The sequence below is a fragment of the Tachysurus vachellii genome, chromosome 10, assembly GCF_030014155.1.
Source record: "Tachysurus vachellii isolate PV-2020 chromosome 10, HZAU_Pvac_v1, whole genome shotgun sequence".
NCBI lineage: Eukaryota > Metazoa > Chordata > Actinopteri > Siluriformes > Bagridae > Tachysurus > Tachysurus vachellii.
Genome location: NC_083469.1, coordinates 975001 through 996745, shown reverse-complemented (window position 1 = coordinate 996745; position 21745 = coordinate 975001). Strand labels below are relative to the sequence as shown.

The following is a 21745-nucleotide window of genomic DNA, read 5'->3' as shown; positions in this document are numbered from 1 at the left end:
GCAATGAACATCAGCTATGCAAATTTCTGGATTCGAGTACACACACACACACACACACACACACACACAATTATCTATAGTAAATTATTTTCCACTAAGACCAAAAAAGTGCTGAGCTGTCCAGGATTCATTGCATTTGTATTGTTTAGATTAATGTCTCTGAATTTGAAAAAGAACATAAATAAAGGACAACAAGGATAACACACACATACACACTTCATACAAGGGCACTCAACCCACCCCAATCGTTTGCCTTCACACACACACACACGCACGCACACACACACATGAAGACAGTGATTGCGGGTGATGGAGACACTCTCGAGGAGGACTGAAGAGGAGTTCAAAAGCTTTTACATTCTTTTATAGCCTTGTGTCACACACTCAGTGTAAAAATATGCTCAGGCTGTGAGTCAGATGAGATTTTACTCCTCGATCAGCACATAAATGTTCATGAGCTGAAAGACTGAGATAAATACCAGTGTTTATTAGCATGAATGCCGTCATCTCGTTCTGTATTTTGTAGTTCTGTATAAAAGAATAGTACTATAGCTGTAGCATGAGCTAGAATTATATTAACAACCTTCTAAATTCACCACAATATATCATATAGTGTTACTATAGCAACAGTGTATTAGCATTTAGTACACACTATAGCTTTATTGCAGAATATTAGTATCAGTACCTTAGCATTACCACATAGTAACTTTAGTGTATAAATGTTTTAAATTCAGTATAATATACTGTACAACATTATTAATATTCGCGTATTATTGGAATAATATCAGTATAGTACGTACTATAGCATTGTAGCAATATGTTAGTGTCAGTATAATACATACATTAGCATTAACACATACTAACAGTAGCGTATAAACGCTTTAAGTTCAGTATAATATTGTGCATGCTATAGCATTAGTATGTACTAGCATTGCAATAGCAACAGTATACTAGTATAGTGTCAGTATAATACATACGTTAGCATTAATATTTACTAGTTCATACTTACTCACTATCACTGTAGCTCTAGGTACAGTATTACAGCACAGTAATGTATTGCTATGTATATTATGTGTTATATATCGTGTTAGCATTGGCGCATACATACTGTATTTTTAGTGCAATAGGATTAGTATAGCAATAGTATATTAGTATAATCAGTATCAGTATAACACATACTACATTAATTAGAATTAGCATACAAAGATTTAAAATGTGTGATGCTAAATGTTAGCAACACAATATAGCATTAGTATATTCACAGCTTACTTACTTTAGTAGTGTCAATGTAACCCACAGTAAATTGTTAGTATAATGCAGTATCTTCGTGTATCACACTGTAACGTGTGGGTATGCTAATTTTGCCTCATGCTACTTTTGTTAAAGGTATGTTTTTGTGTAATGTTAGAAGCTAGCGACGTTGAGCAAAAGAGTTTTTGCTTGCTTCATTTGCTTGTTTCCCGTGTTGTCTGGAGGTGGATGTACTGATCCTGATGCTGTGGAAACATTTTGAACCTCCTTCATCTTTGTTCCCAGTAATCCACATTACAGCTCCATTTTCTAAAAAGATCCAGAACGATCAGTTATTATCGATCTGAAATAGACAGAGAAGTGTTTTGTTTCATTCCATTAGCGTGATTGATGGCATGTTGTTTGATCTGAAGCCCGACAGGAAGGATGGTGTTAGCTACAATTTCAGAGTTAATACAATGTTTTATGAAATACAATACAATTCAATTCGATTCAATTTATTTGTATAGTGCTTTTAACAATTCACATTGTCTCAAAGCATCTTTACAGAAGTATAGAAACAGAAGAGAAAAATAAATAAATAAATATATAAGAAGAAGAAGAAATAATAAAATAAACAAATGATATACATACTGTACATGAATACAGATGGCGGCAAGGAAAAACTCTCTTGAGAGGAACCAGGTTCAGAAGTGAACCTCATCCTCATTTGGTGACACTAGATAGGAAATATGTTAATGTAAATAATGTCATTTCTACAACAGTCTATAATTGTGTAACCGAGAGCTCCTGAGGAACTAATGGGTCAGAACAAACTCTGAGTTCAGCACAGACCCAATACTAATTTCTTAGTTAGACCAGACCTAGACCAGACCATACAGCTGACTGACACAATTGATTAGTATTTTGAATATAACAATAACTATAACTATAACAGCGCTCAGATATCAGAAAACTCCTGAAGAACACGCTTGTGTGCATCAGTTTCTCATGCAGGAAGTGAAATGTTAAGGTCCTGTCAGGTTCTAGTTATTACGACAAAATGAAAGATTATAAATACAAAGCTTTTTGTAGGTTTTTACATAAAACATACAAGAGTTCAACTAGAACTGTGTCATTTTAGGACTTTAAATCTAAACTAAAATTTATATTTTTTTTGGATATTTTATGATTTATAGGATTGGAATTGTTCTGGATTTGTCCTTGAATCATACACCTGTTAAAGCAGTGACTCAGTGATGACACAGTGTGTGTGTTTGTGTGTGTGTTTGCTTGTGTGTGTGCGTGTGTGTGTATGTGTGTGTATGTGTGAGTGTGTGTGAGTGTGTGTGTGTGTTTGTGTGTGTGTGTGCGTATGTGTGTGTATGTGTGAGTGTGTGTGTGTGTGTGTGTGTGTGTGTGTGTGTGTGTGTGTGTGTTATAGGTTGGTGTGCGCAGACTCTCAGACTCTTTTGTTGTTCAGGATGAAAAGTGAAAAGCTCCATGCAGCTGGATGACTTCTGACCCCCCAACACACACACACACACACACACACACACACACACACACACACACACACACACATATTTCTTTTGTCTCGCTTCATCATTTCCCCCAATTTGTGTGGAGTGGTGTTTTTAAGAGATTGAAATAGATCAGAGACACGGGACAGAGGGAGATAAAGAGAGACACTGACGAACACAAAAACACTCAAACACTGAAACTCTATTACTGTGAAATACTGAAACACTCACACAGAGCGGTGAAATACTGAAACACTATAAAACATGCTGAAACAATTAGTAATATACTGAACAGCTGAAATGCTGAAACACTGAAACTCAATTCTATCTTCTGTTCTCTATCTTCATCTCTACATCCAGCATCTGTCACATGTAAAAGCAAATAAACGTCAATGTAGTTTTTTAACCTGCAGTCAATACACGATGCATCCACCACTGTATAAGATCTGATTCAGAAGGGATTCAGAACTAATTTAGAACTTATTCAGAAGTGATTTGGACTGATTCATTCATGATTCAGAACTGATTCTAAGGTGATCTGTAACTGATTCAGAACTAATTTAGAACTGATTTAAGAGTGATTTGGACTGATTCAGACATGATTCAGAACTGATTCAGAACTGATTTAGTGATTCAGACATGATTCAGAACTTATTCAGAACTGATTCAGAACTGATTTAGAAGTGATTCAAAACTGATTTAGTGATTCAGACATGATTCAGAACTGATTCTGATAGCAGTGTTGATCAGTTTCGTTAGCACTTTGTTGGGGCACATCATTTTTAAAAATAGATGTATATCATATTTATTTGCTGTTCTCTTATTCCTGCTGCCTGATGTCTAATGTGTCCTAGTGTTTTAGATCAGATGTCACAGTGGTCTGTTTGTTTCCTGGTTTCTGAGGTAAAAAATTCTCCCTTTGCAGACAACGTTACTCTAAACGCAGACGAGACGCCTCGGGCTGCACTTTGTTCTTGTGAAATTCAGCTGTGAGAAATAACAACAAACATCAAACAGAGGAAGTCAGTGGAAATAATGAGTCTCGTTAGTGACTAAGAATGAGGAGCTTTACGATGTGTGGAGCTGAAAGTGTTCCAAGGTTGAAGTGAGAAGGTTGTTTTGTGTCCAATGTTTAAGAAGATCAAATGATCAAATATCTCACTGCAGTATTGTGCTATGAATTATTTTGTGCATAGAAAACAAACATCTCTACAAACTGTGCTCTTCCTGTGTCCAGGTCACACACAGCTTCTCCTTCTGATGATTGGTGGATCAGTTAATGGGGCGGAGCCTCATGACCAATTACTAAAACAGTACCGAATCATACTGACAGCTCAAACGATCTAATCAACATCTACATCACAATCTGATCTACAACACACAAACATCTCATTACACACTGCACAAACATCTTATTACACACTGCACAAACACCTTATTACACACTGCACAAACATCTTATTACACACTGCACAAACATCTTATTACACACTGCACAAACACCTTATTACACACTGCACAAACATCTTATTACACACTGCACAAACATCTTATTACACACTGCACAAACATCTTATTACACACTACACACACATTACATACTGCACAAACATCTTATTACACACTGCACAAATATTACACACTGCACAAACATTACACACTGCACACACATTACACACTGCACACACATTACACACTGCACAAACATCTTATTACACACTGCACAAACATCTTATTACACACTGCACAAACATCTTATTACACACTGCACAAACATCTTATTACACACTGCACAAACATCTTATTACACACTGCACAAACATCTTATTACACACTGCACAAACATTACACACTGCACAAACATTACACACTGCACAAACATTACACACTGCACACACATTACACACTGCACACACATTACACACTGCACAAACATCTTATTACACACTGCACACACATTACACACTGCACAAACATCTTATTACACACTGCACAAACATTACACACTTCACAAACATCTTATTACACACTACACACACATTACACACTGCACAAACATCTTATTACACACTACACACACATTACATACTGCACAAACATCTTATTACACACTGCACACATATTACACACTGCACAAACATTACACACTGCACAAACATTACACACTGCACAAACATTGCACACTGCACACACATTATACACTGCACAAACATCTTATTACACACTGCACACACATTACACACTGCACACACATTACACACTTCACAAACATTACACACTGCACAAACATCTTATTACACACTACACACACATTACATACTGCACAAACATCTTATTACACACTGCACACATATTACACACTGCACAAACATTACATTACACACTGCACACACATTACACACTGCACAAACATTGCACACTGCACACACATTATACACTGCACAAACATCTTATTACACACTGCACACACATTACACACTGCACACACATTACACACTTCACAAACATTACACACTGCACAAACATCTTATTACACACTACACACACATTACATACTGCACAAACATCTTATTACACACTGCACACATATTACACACTGCACAAACATTACACACTGCACACACATTACACACTGCACAAACATTACACACTGCACACACATTACACACTGCACACATATTACACACTGCACAAACATTACACACTGCACACACATTACACACTGCACAAACATTACACACTGCACACACATTACACACTGCACAAACATTACACACTGCACAAACATCTTATTACACACTGCACACACATTACACACTTCACAAACATCTTATTACACACTACACACACATTACACACTGCACAAACATCTTATTACACACTACACACACATTACATACTGCACAAACATCTTATTACACACTGCACACATATTACACACTGCACAAACATTACACACTGCACAAACATTACACACTGCACAAACATTACACACTGCACAAACATTACACACTGCACAAACATTACACACTGCACAAACATTGCACACTGCACACACATTACACACTGCACAAACATCTTATTACACACTGCACACACATTACACACTGCACACACATTACACACTTCACAAACATTACACACTGCACAAACATCTTATTACACACTACACACACATTACATACTGCACAAACATCTTATTACACACTGCACACATATTACACACTGCACAAACATTACACACTGCACACACATTACACACTGCACAAACATTACACACTGCACACATATTACACACTGCACAAACATTACACACTGCACACACATTACACACTGCACAAACATTACACACTGCACAAACATTACACACTGCACAAACATTACACACTGCACAAACATTACACACTGCACACACATTACACACTGCACACACATTACACACTGCACAAACATTACACACTGCACACACATTACACACTGCACACACATTACACACTGCACAAACATTACACACTGCACAAACATTACACACTGCACACACATTACACACTGCACAAACATTACACACTGCACAAACATTACACACTGCACACACATTACACACTGCACACACATTACACACTGCACAAACATTACACACTGCACAAACATTGCACACTGCACACACATTACACACTGCACAAACATCTTATTACACACTGCACACACATTACACACTTCACAAACATTACACACTGCACAAACATCTTATTACACACTACACACACATTACATACTGCACAAACATCTTATTACACACTGCACACATATTACACACTGCACAAACATTACACACTGCACACACATTACACACTGCACAAACATTACACACTGCACAAACATTACACACTGCACACACATTAGACACTGCACACACATTACACACTGCACAAACATTACACACTGCACACACATTACACACTGCACAAACATTACACACTGCACAAACATTACACACTGCACACACATTACACACTGCACACACATTACACACTTCACAAACATTACACACTGCACAAACATCTTATTACACACTACACACACATTACATACTGCACAAACATCTTATTACACACTGCACACATATTACACACTGCACAAACATTACACACTGCACACACATTACACACTGCACAAACATTACACACTGCACAAACATTACACACTGGACACACATTACACACTGCACACACATTACACACTGCACAAACATTACACACTGCACACACATTACACACTGCACAAACATTACACACTGCACAAACATTACACACTGCACACACATTACACACTGCACAAACATTACACACTGCACAAACATTACACACTGCACACACATTACACACTGCACAAACATTACACACTGCACACACATTACACACTGCACAAACATTACACACTGCACAAACATTACACACTGCACACACATTACACACTGCACACACATTACACACTGCACAAACATTACACACTGCACACACATTACACACTGCACACACATTACACACTGCACAAACATTACACACTGCACAAACATTACACACTGCACAAACATTACATACTGCACAAACATCTCATTACATCTGTGTCATTTGTAAATGTTGTAAAGAAACTGTAGGCTTCTTTAAGGTCATTTCTGTCATGTCCTGCTTTAGCTAAGATCCATGATCATCAGTTTTGCTCAGTGTTTTTCTGATTGTTTTGTGATGTATTTGTGATGCAACCGACGTTACACAGATCTTTATTTCATCATTTACTTTATTAATCTGCTAAAAATAATAACTCTAGATCCTAGTAAGTGTTGTCATGGTTACAGTGTGAGTGACACATGAGCATGTCACATTCTGGTTGCTGATGCCACTGCATTAGACTGTTGGGGATGATAGAGGGGTGCCAAAACTTTCTGCAGCACAAGCAACATGAAATCCTAATGAAAGCTTTAATGAGTTTAAATACAGTGGAGAGAGTTCACACGTGACGACGCCATAAACAAGTGTCATTTTATTCCTTACATTTTAAAATAAAATACAGCACAAACAAAAGCAATTCCACACACACACACACACACACACACACACACACACACGTTTTGCAGATGTCTTCATAAATCATAAATGTCTTTAATAAATCACTATTTTAAACATTGATGATCTTAATAAATAATATTACAGCATCAGAAAAAATCTATTCACAGAAAAAATAAAAATAAAAAGGCAGAAGTTTCTGAAGGTGTGACGTTCTGCTGTGGATCATCAGCTTCATCACCATGACAGCGTGTGTATTACTGCGGTTCCTGATGAGAGAGTTCTACAGGGAACCTCTGAGCCTCTGAGCTGTGGCTTTTACACAGAGACCTCAGACTCACACACAGCTGGAACACCATCACACTCCACACACACAGAGACACAGACACACAGCTATTACTGCTCCTGATCAGAGAAATACACGTAAACACACACACACACACACACACACACACAAACACACACACACACACAAACACACACACAAACACACACACACACAAACACACACACACACACACAAACACACACAAACACACACACACACACATAGAACACACTCTCTCACACACACACACACACACACAGAACACACTCTCACACATACACACACACACAGAACACACTCTCACACACACACAAACACACACACATACACACAGAACACACTCTCACACACACACACAAACACACACACATACACACAGAACACACTCTCACACACACACAAACACACACACATAGAACACACTCTCACACACACACACAAACACACACACAAACACACACACACAAACACACACACACACAAACACACACACACACACACAAACACACAAACACACATACACAAACACACACACAAACACACACACATACTGTAGAACACACTCTCACACACACACACACACACACACATAGAACACACTCTCACACACACACACACACAGAGAACACACTCTCACACACACTCTCACACACACACACACAAACACACACAAACACACACACACAGAACACACTCACACACACACACAGAGAGAACACACTCTCACACACACACACACACAGAACACACTCTCTCACACACACACACACACACAGAGAACACACTCTCACACACACACACAGAACACACTCACACACACACACACACACAGAGCACAAACACAGAGAACACACTCACACTCACACACACACGTGCACTCACACATACTCCCACACACACAGAGACAGAAAAACACACGTAAAAACACATACACACAAACACACACAGAGAACACACTCACACACACACACAGAGAACACAGACACAGAGAACACACTCACACACACACACAGAGAACACAGACACAGAGAACACAAACACAGAGAACACACTCACACTCACACACACACGTGCACTCGCACACACACAGAGACAGAGATCAGAAAAACACGTAAACACACACACAGAGAACACACTCACACACACACACACATGCACTCGCACACACACAGAGACACAGACACAGAGAACACAGACACAGAGAACACAATCACACACACACTCACATACACACACAGGGAAAATACACACAGAACACACAGTACAGGAGCAAACCAGAACCAGCTACAACTATTATTCTTATTTATTATTTTTATTATTATTAATATTTTAAAAATGGACCCTTAAAGGTTCTGTGTAGAACTTTATAACATTGGTGTTTCCTGGTTCTTGGTTTTTATTATACAGTGTTCATTAACATGTTCTTTCACTTCTCTGGTGTTGGTTCATCACTCAGGACCTGAACACTTCCTCAATCATCAAGTCAACAGACTGATTATTGATGATTGATTATTGAGTATTGATCAGATCTCTTGTGTGATGTTATTGGTTTTTTAAACATTCTTTTCCTCCACGCTGGTGGATTATCGCCGGCGTCACTCGTTGATGATTTGTCCCGGGATCCCGCCGCACTCCATCATGGCGGTGGAGGTGAAGGGTGTGATGGTGTCCAGTGAGATCTCTGCGTCACACTCGCACCGACCCACGCTGGGCAGCAGCACGTGAGTGTGATCACGAAACACTCCACCCACTCCGACACAGGAAGAGGAGGAGCTCAGAGAGGAAGTCTTACGTGCCCGCAGCACACGGTCTTCTTCTTTGAGCGGAATCAGAGGCGGAGCTTCTTTCTGTAGCGTGGTGTCATGGTGATAAGACACCAGCTCATTGCTGAAGTTCACGGCCTCGACGGTGCTGCTGGGAAACAGTTTGTGGCAGCCCAGAATGGAGGAGAAAGCCTTGCGGAAGTCTGCGTTAAAGGCGTAGATGACGGGGTTGAGTGAGGAATTGGCCCAGCCGAACCACACGAAGACGGCAAAGGTGGTGTCGCTGACGCACTGGCAGAACGGCACCACGCAGTTGAGCACGAAGAACGGCAGCCAGCAGCACACGAACACACCCATGATGACAGACAGCGTCTTCAGGACCTTCGTTTCTTTTTTAAAAGCCGTTTTCAGCGAGTTAGAATTCTCTCCGCCGCAGTCGTGTCCTGCTGCTCTCTCCAGCGAGGAAATCCGTCTAATTTGCTTCTGCGCGATGCGGAAAATCCGTGTGTACGTCGCAATCATGATCACCACCGGGATATAGAAGCTGATCAGTGAGGAGGAGATAGCATACGTGCGGTTTAGGTTAGCTTTACAGTTGTCGTTGCTAACGCTCCCGTTGAAGTTAAACTCTCCGAGGATGTCGGCGTCTTCGTCCTCGTCTGCCTCATGCCAGTTCAGCTGCACGGGGATGAAGGAGATGAGCACAGACAGTGTCCAGGCCACGCCGATCATCACAAAGGCCACACGCTGCGTCATCTTGCGCTCGTAACGGAACGGGCTCGCGATGGCCCAGTAGCGATCCACGCTGATGATGCACAAATTCAAGATGGAGGCTGTCGAGCACATGATGTCGAACGCCACCCAGATGGCGCAGAACACGCGGCCGAAGAGCCACGCCCCCGCCACTGCAGACATCGCCTCCCATGGCATCACGAGCACAGCCACGAACAGGTCCGACACGGCCAGCGAGATCACAAAGAAGTTGGTGACTTTGGAGCGAAGGTGCCTGAACTTTACCACGGCGGCGCACACCAGCGTGTTCCCCAGCAGCGTCCACACAATCAGCAAGAACAGAACGAATCCCAGCAGGACCCTCGCGCTCCGCCCACGCTCCGCCCCATCCTCATCCTCATCATCGTCTGCTCGCACCACCGCCGTGTTGTTCGTCAAGTTCATCATTTGTGTCAAGTCCGATCACTTCCTCGTGCACCTTCACACGGATTTTACTGAATATTCTGAATTTATCCAAAAGATTAGAAGGTAAAAGTCCATCAGTGGAGTCACAGATTCTCTGGTACACAAGCAAATTTCTCCATATGAAATAAATAAAAAAAATCAAAATACAAAAAATAATAATAATAATAAAATAAAATAAAACAGTCTCTGCACTTTAATTAAACTAAAATAAGATGGATCTCAGATTTCTTACAGACGTTTTCATTACCGAATGTCCTGTTTTTCTGGATTTTGTGAAGATCCAAATCTTTCCTCGTGTCTAAAACTTCCCTCTGTACTGAAGATGTGATTCTTCCTCCATGTCTGTCTTCCTGATTCTTTAGGAAACTCCAGTTCTTTCCCGCTTTTCTTGCTTTTCTTCACCATTTATTTGTGTTTGTTGGACAAACAGACTATAATCCTCCTGTCTGCAGGTCCTAAGACTCACGCGCACTTCTGCTCCCTGTCCTCCTCCGGCTGCGCGCGCGCTTTCATTTATTTCCCTTTTCCTTTAAACATAAAAACAATAGATTTCAATTTCAATTCATTTAATAATTTCGGTTTAAGATCCCTGGGGTTTCTGAAGCTTCTCACGTCCACGCAGAAATAAAAGCACCGTTCATCACCGACACATTAAACTCCTTCGTTCCCTTCATCGTCTTTACTTCTGTATTGTTTAAATCCCTTTTTATCCGCGCGCGCGCTCACGTTACTGTAACCTGCTGTTCTGACAATCCGGGATTCTGTCCATCTTTATTCTTTATCTCCTTTTCTTTACTGCCTCACTGTTTCACTCCGTGTAAGAGCTGAAGTCATCATCACACTCTGATTGGACCGTGTGTGCTTAGAACACACACACGCGCGCACACACACTCACTCACACACACACGTGCGCACACACACACACACACACGCGCGCGCGCACACACACGCACATAATCACTCACTCACACACACACGCGCACACACACACACGCGCGCACACACACGCACACAATCACTCACACACACCACACACAATGTGATTGGTATAATGCTAAATTACAGAACTGCCTTTCTGTGTGTTCATTGTGTGTTCATTGTGTGTTCATTGTGTGTTCAGTGCATGTTCAGTGTGTGTTCAGTGTGTGGTGTGTGTAATAATAACAATAATAATAATAATAATAATAATAATAATAATAATAATAATAATAACCTTTATTTTCTATAGCGCCTTTAAAAGAACATCTCAAAGCACTTCACAAAAGCAAAATAAAGATATAAAGATTAAAATTAAAGCAACAAAAACAGACAATAAAATAAGCACTATGTAAAATTACAATTAGTCAAATTAAAAGCTACCCTAAAAAAAATGAGTTTTAAGCAGAGATTTAAAAGTGCCAAGAGATGTTACTTGCCTTCTCTCAGTTGGTAATGAATTCCACAGTTTTGGAGCTAGTGAAGAGAAAGCCCTGATCTCTAGTCGAATGTAAACGAGTTAAAGGAACAATTAAAAGACCAGTTTCAGAAGAACGAAGGTCACGAGATGGAATATAAGGAGTTAAAAGATCAGTCAGATATTGAGGCGCTAACCTGTGTAAGGCTTGTAGGTAAGCATCAGAATCTTAAAATCAACCCTAAACCTAACGTGGAGCCAGTGCAAGGACTCCAGAACAGGAGTAATGTGATCTTTTAACTTTGTTCTAGTAAGTGTTCTCACTGCAGAATTTTGCACTAGCTGTAATTTATTTAAGGTAGCTTTAGACACCAAAGTCAACAAGGCATTGCAGTAATCAACACGAGAAAACACAAAGTGTTGATCAGTCTCTCAGCAACACAAAATGACAGAATTGGACGCAATCTGGCAATATTTCTGAGATGGAAGAAAGAAGTTTTAACGGTGTTCAGTTCAGTGTGTGTGTAGTGCGTGTTCAGTGTGTGTTTAGTGTGTAGTGTGTGTTCAGTGTGTAGTGTGTGTTCAGTGTGTGTGGAGTGTGTGTTCAGTGTGTAGTGTGTGTGTTCAGTGTGTGTGTAGTGTGTGTTCAGTGTGTAGTGTGTGTTCAGTGTGTGTGGAGTGTGTGTTCAGTGTGTAGTGTGTGTGTTCAGTGTGTGTGTAGTGTGTGTTCAGTGTGTAGTGTGTGTTCAGTCTGTAGTGTGTGTTCAGTGTGCGTGTAGTGTGTGTTCAGTTTGTGTTCAGTGTGTAGTGTGTGTTCAGTTTGTGTTCAGTGTGTAGTGTGTGTTCAGTGTGTGTTCAGTAATAAACACTTTAACAGTTTCATATAAAACTCAACACAAACACACCTTCGTCTCCAGGCACTTCTGAGTATTCACATGTATTTACACACACTGTTGTACCTGAAATGACACAAATCTCAGACATTATGTGTGATTTACACACAATAATAAAAGTGCATATAGAATTAAACGACGCTTTCAGTTACATTTTCTGGGGACCATAAATTTTAAGTCAAGTTTTACTGAGTCAAGATTATAAAGATCTGCAGTGCACAGGTGGACATACAGTATGTGGACACACGTGGACATACAGTGTGTGGACACACGTGGACATGCAGTATGTGGACACGTGGACATACAGTGTGTGGACACACGTGGACATACAGTGTGTGGACACACGTGGACATGCAGTATGTGGACACACGTGGACATACAGTGTGTGGACACACGTGGACACGCAGTATGTGGACACACGTGGTCATACAGTATGTGGACACGTGGACATACAGTGTGTGGACACACGTGGACATACAGTGTGTGGACACACGTGGACATGCAGTATGTGGACACACGTGGACATACAGTGTGTGGACACACGTGGACATGCAGTATGTGGACACACATGGTCATACAGTATGTGGACACGTGGACATACAGTGTGTGGACACACGTGGACATACAGTGTGTGGACACACGTGGACATACAGTATGTGGACACACGTGGACATACAGTATGTGGACACGTGGACATACAGTGTGTGGACACACGTGGACATACAGTGTGTGGACACGCGTGGACATGCAGTATGTGGACACACGTGGAAATACAGTGTGTGGACACACGTGGACATGCAGTATGTGGACACACGTGGTCATACAGTATGTGGACACGTGGACATACAGTGTGTGGACACACGTGGACATACAGTGTGTGGACACACGTGGACATGCAGTATGTGGACACACGTGGACATACAGTGTGTGGACACACGTGGACACGCAGTATGTGGACACACGTGGTCATACAGTGTGTGGACACGTGGACATACAGTGTGTGGACACACGTGGACATACAGTGTGTGGACACACGTGGACATGCAGTATGTGGACACAGTATGTGGACACACATGGACATACAGCATGTGGACACACGTGGACATACAGTATGTGGACACACATGGACACACAGTATGTGGACACGTGGACATACAGTATGTGGACACACGTGGACACACAGTATGTGGACACACGTGGACACACAGTATGTGGACACACGTGGACACACAGTATGTGGACACACAGTATGTGGACACACGTGGACATACAGTATGTGGACACACGTGGATATACAGTATGCGGACACACAGTATGTGGACACACGTGGACACATGTGGACATACAGTATGTGGACACACAGTATGTGGACACAGTATGTGGACACACGTAGACATACAGTATGTGGACACATGTGGACATACAGTATGTGGACACAGTATGTGGACACACGTGGACACACAGTATGTGGACACATGAGGACATACAGTATGTGGACACACAGTATGTGGACAGACAGTATGTGGACACACGTAGACATACAGTATGTGGACACACGTAGACATACAGTATGTGGACACACGTGGACATACAGTATGCAGACACACAGTATGTGGACAGACAGTATGTGGACACACAGTATGTGGACACACGTAGACATACAGTATGTGGACACACGTGGACATACAGTATGTGGACACACAGTACAGTATGTGGACACACGTGGACATACAGTATGCGGACACACAGTATGTGGACACAAGTCTCCATCACAGGTCCAATCCAGAGGTGCTGCAGAATTCCAGCTGTGGAGGAAAGAAACAAATAAAAAGCGTTCAGTTTAGTAGTGATGACGACACCAGTGTAGAAATGTGATGGTGTTTGTTAACACTTCATGATGCAGGTCACTGTGATGGTGTTTGTTAACACTTCATGATGCAGGTCACTGTGATGGTGTTTGTTAACACTTCATGATGCAGGTCACTGTGATGGTGTTGAATCTGAACTGAAACTGAACTCAGACTGTTGTCTGATGTGATATTACACCAGAGTTTAAGTCCAGGGGCGATCCGAGGGGCAGTAATCCAACACCACACAATAAAAAAGGAAGGAAAAGAAAAGAAAAGAGTCTTCTGATGTCTGTTGAGACATGCAGCAAATAGACGCAGCTTTATTGACAAAATTTATAGATTTTTAATTCAGATTTATTTTATTGGCTTTACAAATTGTACGTGTTGTCAAAGCATTTAAAATGGCAAGCACTCACATGCAGATCGTTCTTTAGTCAACAAGAGTTTTATTAATGAAATGTCTCTCTCTCTCACACACACACTCACTCACTCACAGACACACACACATACACACACACTCACATACACACACACGTACACACACACTCACAGACACACACACACTCACAGACACACACTCACAGACACAGACACACACACACGTACACACACACACTCACAGACACACTCACAGACACGCACACACGTACACACACACTCACACACACACACACCTAATCCAAGCATATATACACACACACACACACATACACACACACACCTAATCCAATCATATACACACACACTCACAGACCCACACTCACAGACACACACTCACAGACACACACACACGTACACACACATACACATTCACATACACACACAGACACACACACACATACACACACACCTAATCCAATCATACACACACACACACACACATACCTAATCCAATCATATACACACACACTCACTCACAGACACACACACATACACACACATACACACACACATACATACACAAACACACACACACACACACACACTCACAGACACACACATACACACACACACACATACACACACTCACTCTCACTCACTCACAGACACACACACACACCTAATCCAATCATATACACACACGCACACACACACATACATACACACACACATACACACACACCTAATCCAATCATATACACATACACACACATACACAGTACACACTCACTCACAGACACACACATACACACACACCTAATCCAATCATATACACACGCACACACACACACATACATACACAGACACACACATACACACACTCACAAACACACACACACATACACAAACACATACACACACACACTTACTCACAGACACACACACATACACACATACACACACATACACATACACGCACACACACACACACACAAATCCTCTTATTGTTAATAACTTCAGACACACAATAATTGACTTTCACAACTCCAAGCTGTTAAACTATGCCAACACAATCCATACACACACAGGGATTAATAAGGATTTGATGCTCTTTGATGCATCTTTATCGGTATTGTGTGTACGCCGTGGTACAAAGGAACAAGATGCGGAATTCAGAAACAGCCGCAGATACAACACTTACATCGTTATGTGACACTTAGACACAGATATAAATAACACACATGGAGCTGACAGAAAGTGTTTATACAGACATGTACTAGGTCATCTGAGCATTATCTTTACAGCACAGGGAGAATTATAAACAAACTATGTGACAGTGGCTCAGTAATCAGAGGCTCAGTGAATCAGTGGCTCAGTGACTCAGTGAATCAGTGACTCAGTGACTCAGTGACTCAGTGACTCAGTGAATCAGTGAATCAGTGACTCAGTGAATCAGTGGCTCAGTGAATCAGTGACTCAGTGAATCAGAGACTCAGTGAATCAGTGACTCAGTGACTCAGTGAATCAGTGACTCAGTGGCTCAGTGAATCAGTGGCTCAGTGACTCAGTGAATCAGTGAATCAGAGACTCAGTGACTCAGTGACTCAGTGACTCAGTGAATCAGAGACTCAGTGAATCAGAGACTCAGTGACTCAGTGAATCAGTGACTCAGTGAATCAGAGGCTCAGTGACTCAGTGAATCAGTGACTCAGTGAATCAGAGGCTCAGTGAATCAGTGGCTCAGTGACTCAGTGAATCAGTGACTCAGTGAATCAGTGGCTCAGTGAATCAGTGACTCAGTGAATCAGAGACTCAGTGAATCAGTGACTCAGTGAATCAGTGGCTCAGTGAATCAGTGACTCAGTGAATCAGAGACTCAGTGAATCAGTGACTCAGTGAATCAGTGACTCAGTGGCTCAGTGAATCAGTGGCTCAGTGACTCAGTGAATCAGTGAATCAGAGACTCAGTGAATCAGTGACTCAGTGACTCAGTGAATCAGTGACTCAGTGGCTCAGTGAATCAGTGGCTCAGTGACTCAGTGAATCAGTGACTCAGTGAATCAGTGACTCAGTGAATCAGTGACTCAGTGACTCAGTGAATCAGAGACTCAGTGAATCAGAGACTCAGTGAATCAGTGAATCAGTGACTCAGTGAATCAGAGGCTCAGTGAATCAGTGGCTCAGTGACTCAGTGAATCAGTGACTCAGTGAATCAGAGGCTCAGTGACTCAGTGAATCAGTGACTCAGTGAATCAGTGACTCAGTGAATCAGAGGCTCAGTGAATCAGTGGCTCAGTGACTCAGTGACTCAGTGAAAAGTAAATGTGTGTGTTCTGGATGAAGTTCTACTCTACTGTGTGAGCTGCTGAATAATGAGTGTGGATGCCGCTGTGTTCAGTTAAAGCAGTGATGAATGTCATCATTCCAGCAGCTCTGTTCATGCAGTGATTTACTGGTGACAGACGAGACTCCTGTTCCACTGATTAACCCTCACCATCTTCTCTCTCACACAGCATCACGTCAGACTTTTATTTGGAGGATGACTCCACGTGGACTACCTGGTGGGTTTCTTGCACCCAGGTCACTGAACATTTAATATAATTTTAAGGACATTTATTTAGTTGCTTTTCTGTTTCATCATATTATATTGTCAAACAAATAAAAACCCAATTTCCTGTTAGAGGACAAGGGGATAAATTGTGCTGCTGTGTTTGTCCTGATGTCACATGATTGATCAAGTTGATCTCCATCCTCAACCTCAGAGTTTAACTTCAGCTGTTAAAGTGTGTATGGATTCAGTTCTGTGCTCCAAGAGCTCTGAGAGAAAATAATCTCATTCAGCTTGGAGAGAAAGCGAGATTATTCTCAGCGGTTGCATTAATAATAATGAACGTAATTTCCTCTAATGTCTGTAAGCAAATGAATGAGACACACTAATAAAAACACACACACTCTCCTCCATCACTGTGTGTGTGTGTGATTGCATCAAGTGTGTGTGTGTGTGTGTGTGTGATTGGATCAGGTGTGTGTGCGTGTGTGTGTGGGTGGGTGTGTGTGTGTGTGTGAGTGTGTGATTAGATCAGGTGCGTGCATTGTGCATGTGTGTGTGTGTGCATGTGTGTGTGGTTGGATCAGGTGTGTGTGTGTGTGTGTGGGTGATTAAATCAGGTGTGTGTTTGTGTGTGTGTGATTGGATCAGGTGTGTGTTTGTGTGTGTGTATGTGTGTGCGTGTATGTGATTGGATCAGGTGTGTGTGTTTGTGTGTTTGTGTGTGTGTGTGTGTGTGTGTGTGTGTGTGTGTGTGTGTGAGTGAGATTAGACCTCAGGTGATGTGATGTGGATTGTATCTAGGGTTGCGTCAGATGTTCATGGTCCTGATGTGATGGGCTTGAGACAGGACACATGGAAAGGACACAGTGAACTGTGTGGCTGAATGGTGCAGTCAGTTCATGGCTGGAGGAACCTAGAGGAGGAACCTAGAGGAGGAACCTAGAGGAGGAACCGAGCCCAATCCTCATGATTCTCAGCACAAAAAAGCCACCTTCCACATTTTCCCCATTTAGCTTGTCCATCAGTCTGTGGGTGATAACCAGAACTTATACTTGCAGAGACACAGTTTCTCCACAAAGCTGGACCAGACCCTGGGTGTGAACACTTTTGTGAATATTTTCTGAAGATAAACTCAAGCAGTGGGATGAGATGCAGGGGTTTGGACCATGATGGCTGCATGTGACTCTTCTGTATTTCTGTGGGATACTGTCTGTGGAACCCAGCTTACATGTGGGCGAGAAATTGAATTGGTTAGAATAAGATCTAACAGGCTTCATGAGGGTTCAGACACTTAGCTGTCTTGGGTATTGAGGTTTTTCTGAACAGTGAAGATGATGAAATTGTGAGCAGCTCCAGTGACACTGTTCCTCTCCGGCGGTTTGACACCCAACAACCTTTTATTCCACATGTTATACTTCTATTCTGAAGGAGAGGATGGTAGGTCTGTTCTCACCTCTGATTCACCTCCACATTCAGATTTTATTGGTCAAACACAGTGGGACATGCAGTGACTGTCTGGTGATATAAAAACAAAATGGACGTGCACGGTGCTCTGCAGAAACCGCCCACTGCAAAGGGTTTGTTGAGCATCACTGAACATTACCAGCTCTGTGTCCAGATCAGCCAGGAGATGCTGATGTTCCTCCATGAGCCGTTCTTGAGCTGCTGAAGCTCATCTCCAGTCAAACCCCAGATTCGTAACATGGAGCAAATGAAAATAAACAAAAACAGGAAAAAGGTCCAGAGATCAGCAAACAACAACACAAAGGACAATCCAAAACTTTTAAATTAAAGTGCAAAGAAAGATCAAGTCAAAAAAAGTAATGATGATAATGATGATGATGATGATGATGATGATGATGGAGGTTTAGCGCCACTTAGTGGTCATAATGTCCAAATCTCCTGTGTTTATGTGTTAAAGCACATCAGAAAACAGTCACTAAATAAATGATTACTATTTTTTATATAATTTACTTCTTCTTCTTCTGTTTAATGTGAGCAGTGATGAAGAGTATCTGAGTCAGTCATTATGATTAAGTTTATTGTGTAGTTACTCTTTATAACCTGTAGATGTCGCTCATGTCCTGTGTATATTTAGTGCTTGTCAGGGGAACAGCACTTCGGCCGCGTTCCTAATGGAGCGTGTGGGATATTAAGAGCCCTAGATAGGGAGCGAAGCGCTGTTAATGTGTCCCCTAAGTAGTGCGCGTTTGTAGGGAGCGAGGATGCAGTTGTGAAGTAAACCGCCGGCGTCGTTTCATTCAAAATGGCGTCTGAGTTTGAGCGTGAGGTGGAAGTAGATCTTTGTGCTGATGATCAGATGGCTTTGTTTTACAGCGAAACTTTCAGCTGTCGGGATATAAAACGTTTCTGCATGTGTGTGTAGAGGTTAATAAGATGGTCGTCAGGTGTGGAGACGGTTTAATAAAGCGGTTTAATCCCCTCAGGTTCGGACCCTGAGGACCCAGAAGATCCAGAAGACCTGGAGGATCCAGAAGATCTGGAGGACCTGGACCCAGAAGACGCTGAGGACCTGTCTGTGGATGTCACCCAAGCTGAAGGCTATAAAACACACCCACCTCTGGCTCAGACCCACAGGAACAGGGGGTTTCATTCAGGTCCAAATGACACCAGGCACTCAGCAGGAAACCGGGTCACTTCTGAGGAACCTCGGATCAACGGGGTTCCAGAACCGCATGGCGTGATGGAGCTGAGTCTGGAACCAAAGGATGGAGAATTCAAACCAGACACATCTGGACACTTCAGGACACCAGATAGAGAAACAGGACATTTTGGACAAATCAATCCCAACGTAAAGCAAAACAAGATTCTTGATTCTTCTGGTGTTCACGTGACAACATCTGGGTTTATAAACTCGGAAAATGGACAGGAGATGGAACTTTGGGGATTCCGCACCAGTCCAGGTAAAACTGAAGGACCAGAATATTTTGGGGGAACCAAAGGCAGTGTGATCACATCTGGAGGAACATCAGGTTCTAGAGGAACCCACTCCAGCTGCTTCATATCAAGCGATGATCCTCAGAATGCGTCTGGACACACAAACACGTTAGCTGGAAGAGTTGCAGATGTCCATGCCAACACAGCTGTGTTTGTAGATTCCAGTGACAGTCAGACCACATCTGCAGGAACATCTGGCGATAAAGGAAGCAACGTAAACTGGGCTATAACTGGCGACGCAGCTAGCGTCAGTGAAATTAATGGCAATCTAACTGCAGCTACAGCCGGAAACACGTCGGATGGAGAAGATGCAGATCTTTGGGATTTTCATGGTGGTCCATTTGGGACCAAAGTAACTGTTGCTATTGGAGAAACCAGTGGAAATCAGACAACATCTTGGGAAATAACAGGGACTCGGTGGGCAGAGGAAAACTTACACACCTTTGAAACCAACATTAGTCCAAAGCTAGCTGATGAAACGGTGGATATCAAAGAACCCACTGCTAATTTAGCCACATCTGGAGATGCATCAGCTCAAAGCAGAAGCAATAACAGCACAATTGTTAGAAAAGAAATGCCAGGAACCTGTGAAACAAACATCAGACCATGTGAAGT

General features: G+C 42.0%; 2 protein-coding genes across 3 annotated transcripts in view; one reads left to right on the top strand and one right to left on the bottom strand.

Annotated features, from left to right (window-relative positions):
* Positions 1–9739: 9739 nt before the first annotated feature.
* On the bottom strand, positions 9740–11085 carry LOC132852197 (D(1) dopamine receptor). Its single transcript, XM_060879269.1, has one exon. The coding sequence runs from the start codon at positions 11081–11083 to the stop codon at positions 9740–9742; it is 1344 nt and encodes a 447-aa protein (XP_060735252.1). The 5' UTR covers positions 11084–11085.
* Positions 11086–20428: 9343 nt separating this feature from the next.
* tbc1d12a (TBC1 domain family, member 12a) overlaps positions 20429–21745 on the top strand; it is a 21298-nt gene continuing 19981 nt past the window's right edge. For both annotated transcript variants that reach the window (XR_009649094.1, XM_060879084.1), the window contains exon 1: positions 20429–21745. This exon is cut by the window's right edge and continues 975 nt beyond it. Coding sequence is in view for 1 of the 2 variants with exons in the window: in XM_060879084.1 (XP_060735067.1) it covers positions 20877–21745 (869 nt within the window). In the remaining variant the exon portion in view is untranslated.

Excerpts from the sequence above, each read along its gene's own strand:
- LOC132852197 (XM_060879269.1), bottom strand. The coding sequence starts at position 11,083 with ATGAACTTGACGAACAACACGGCGGTGGTGCGAGCAGACGATGATGAG.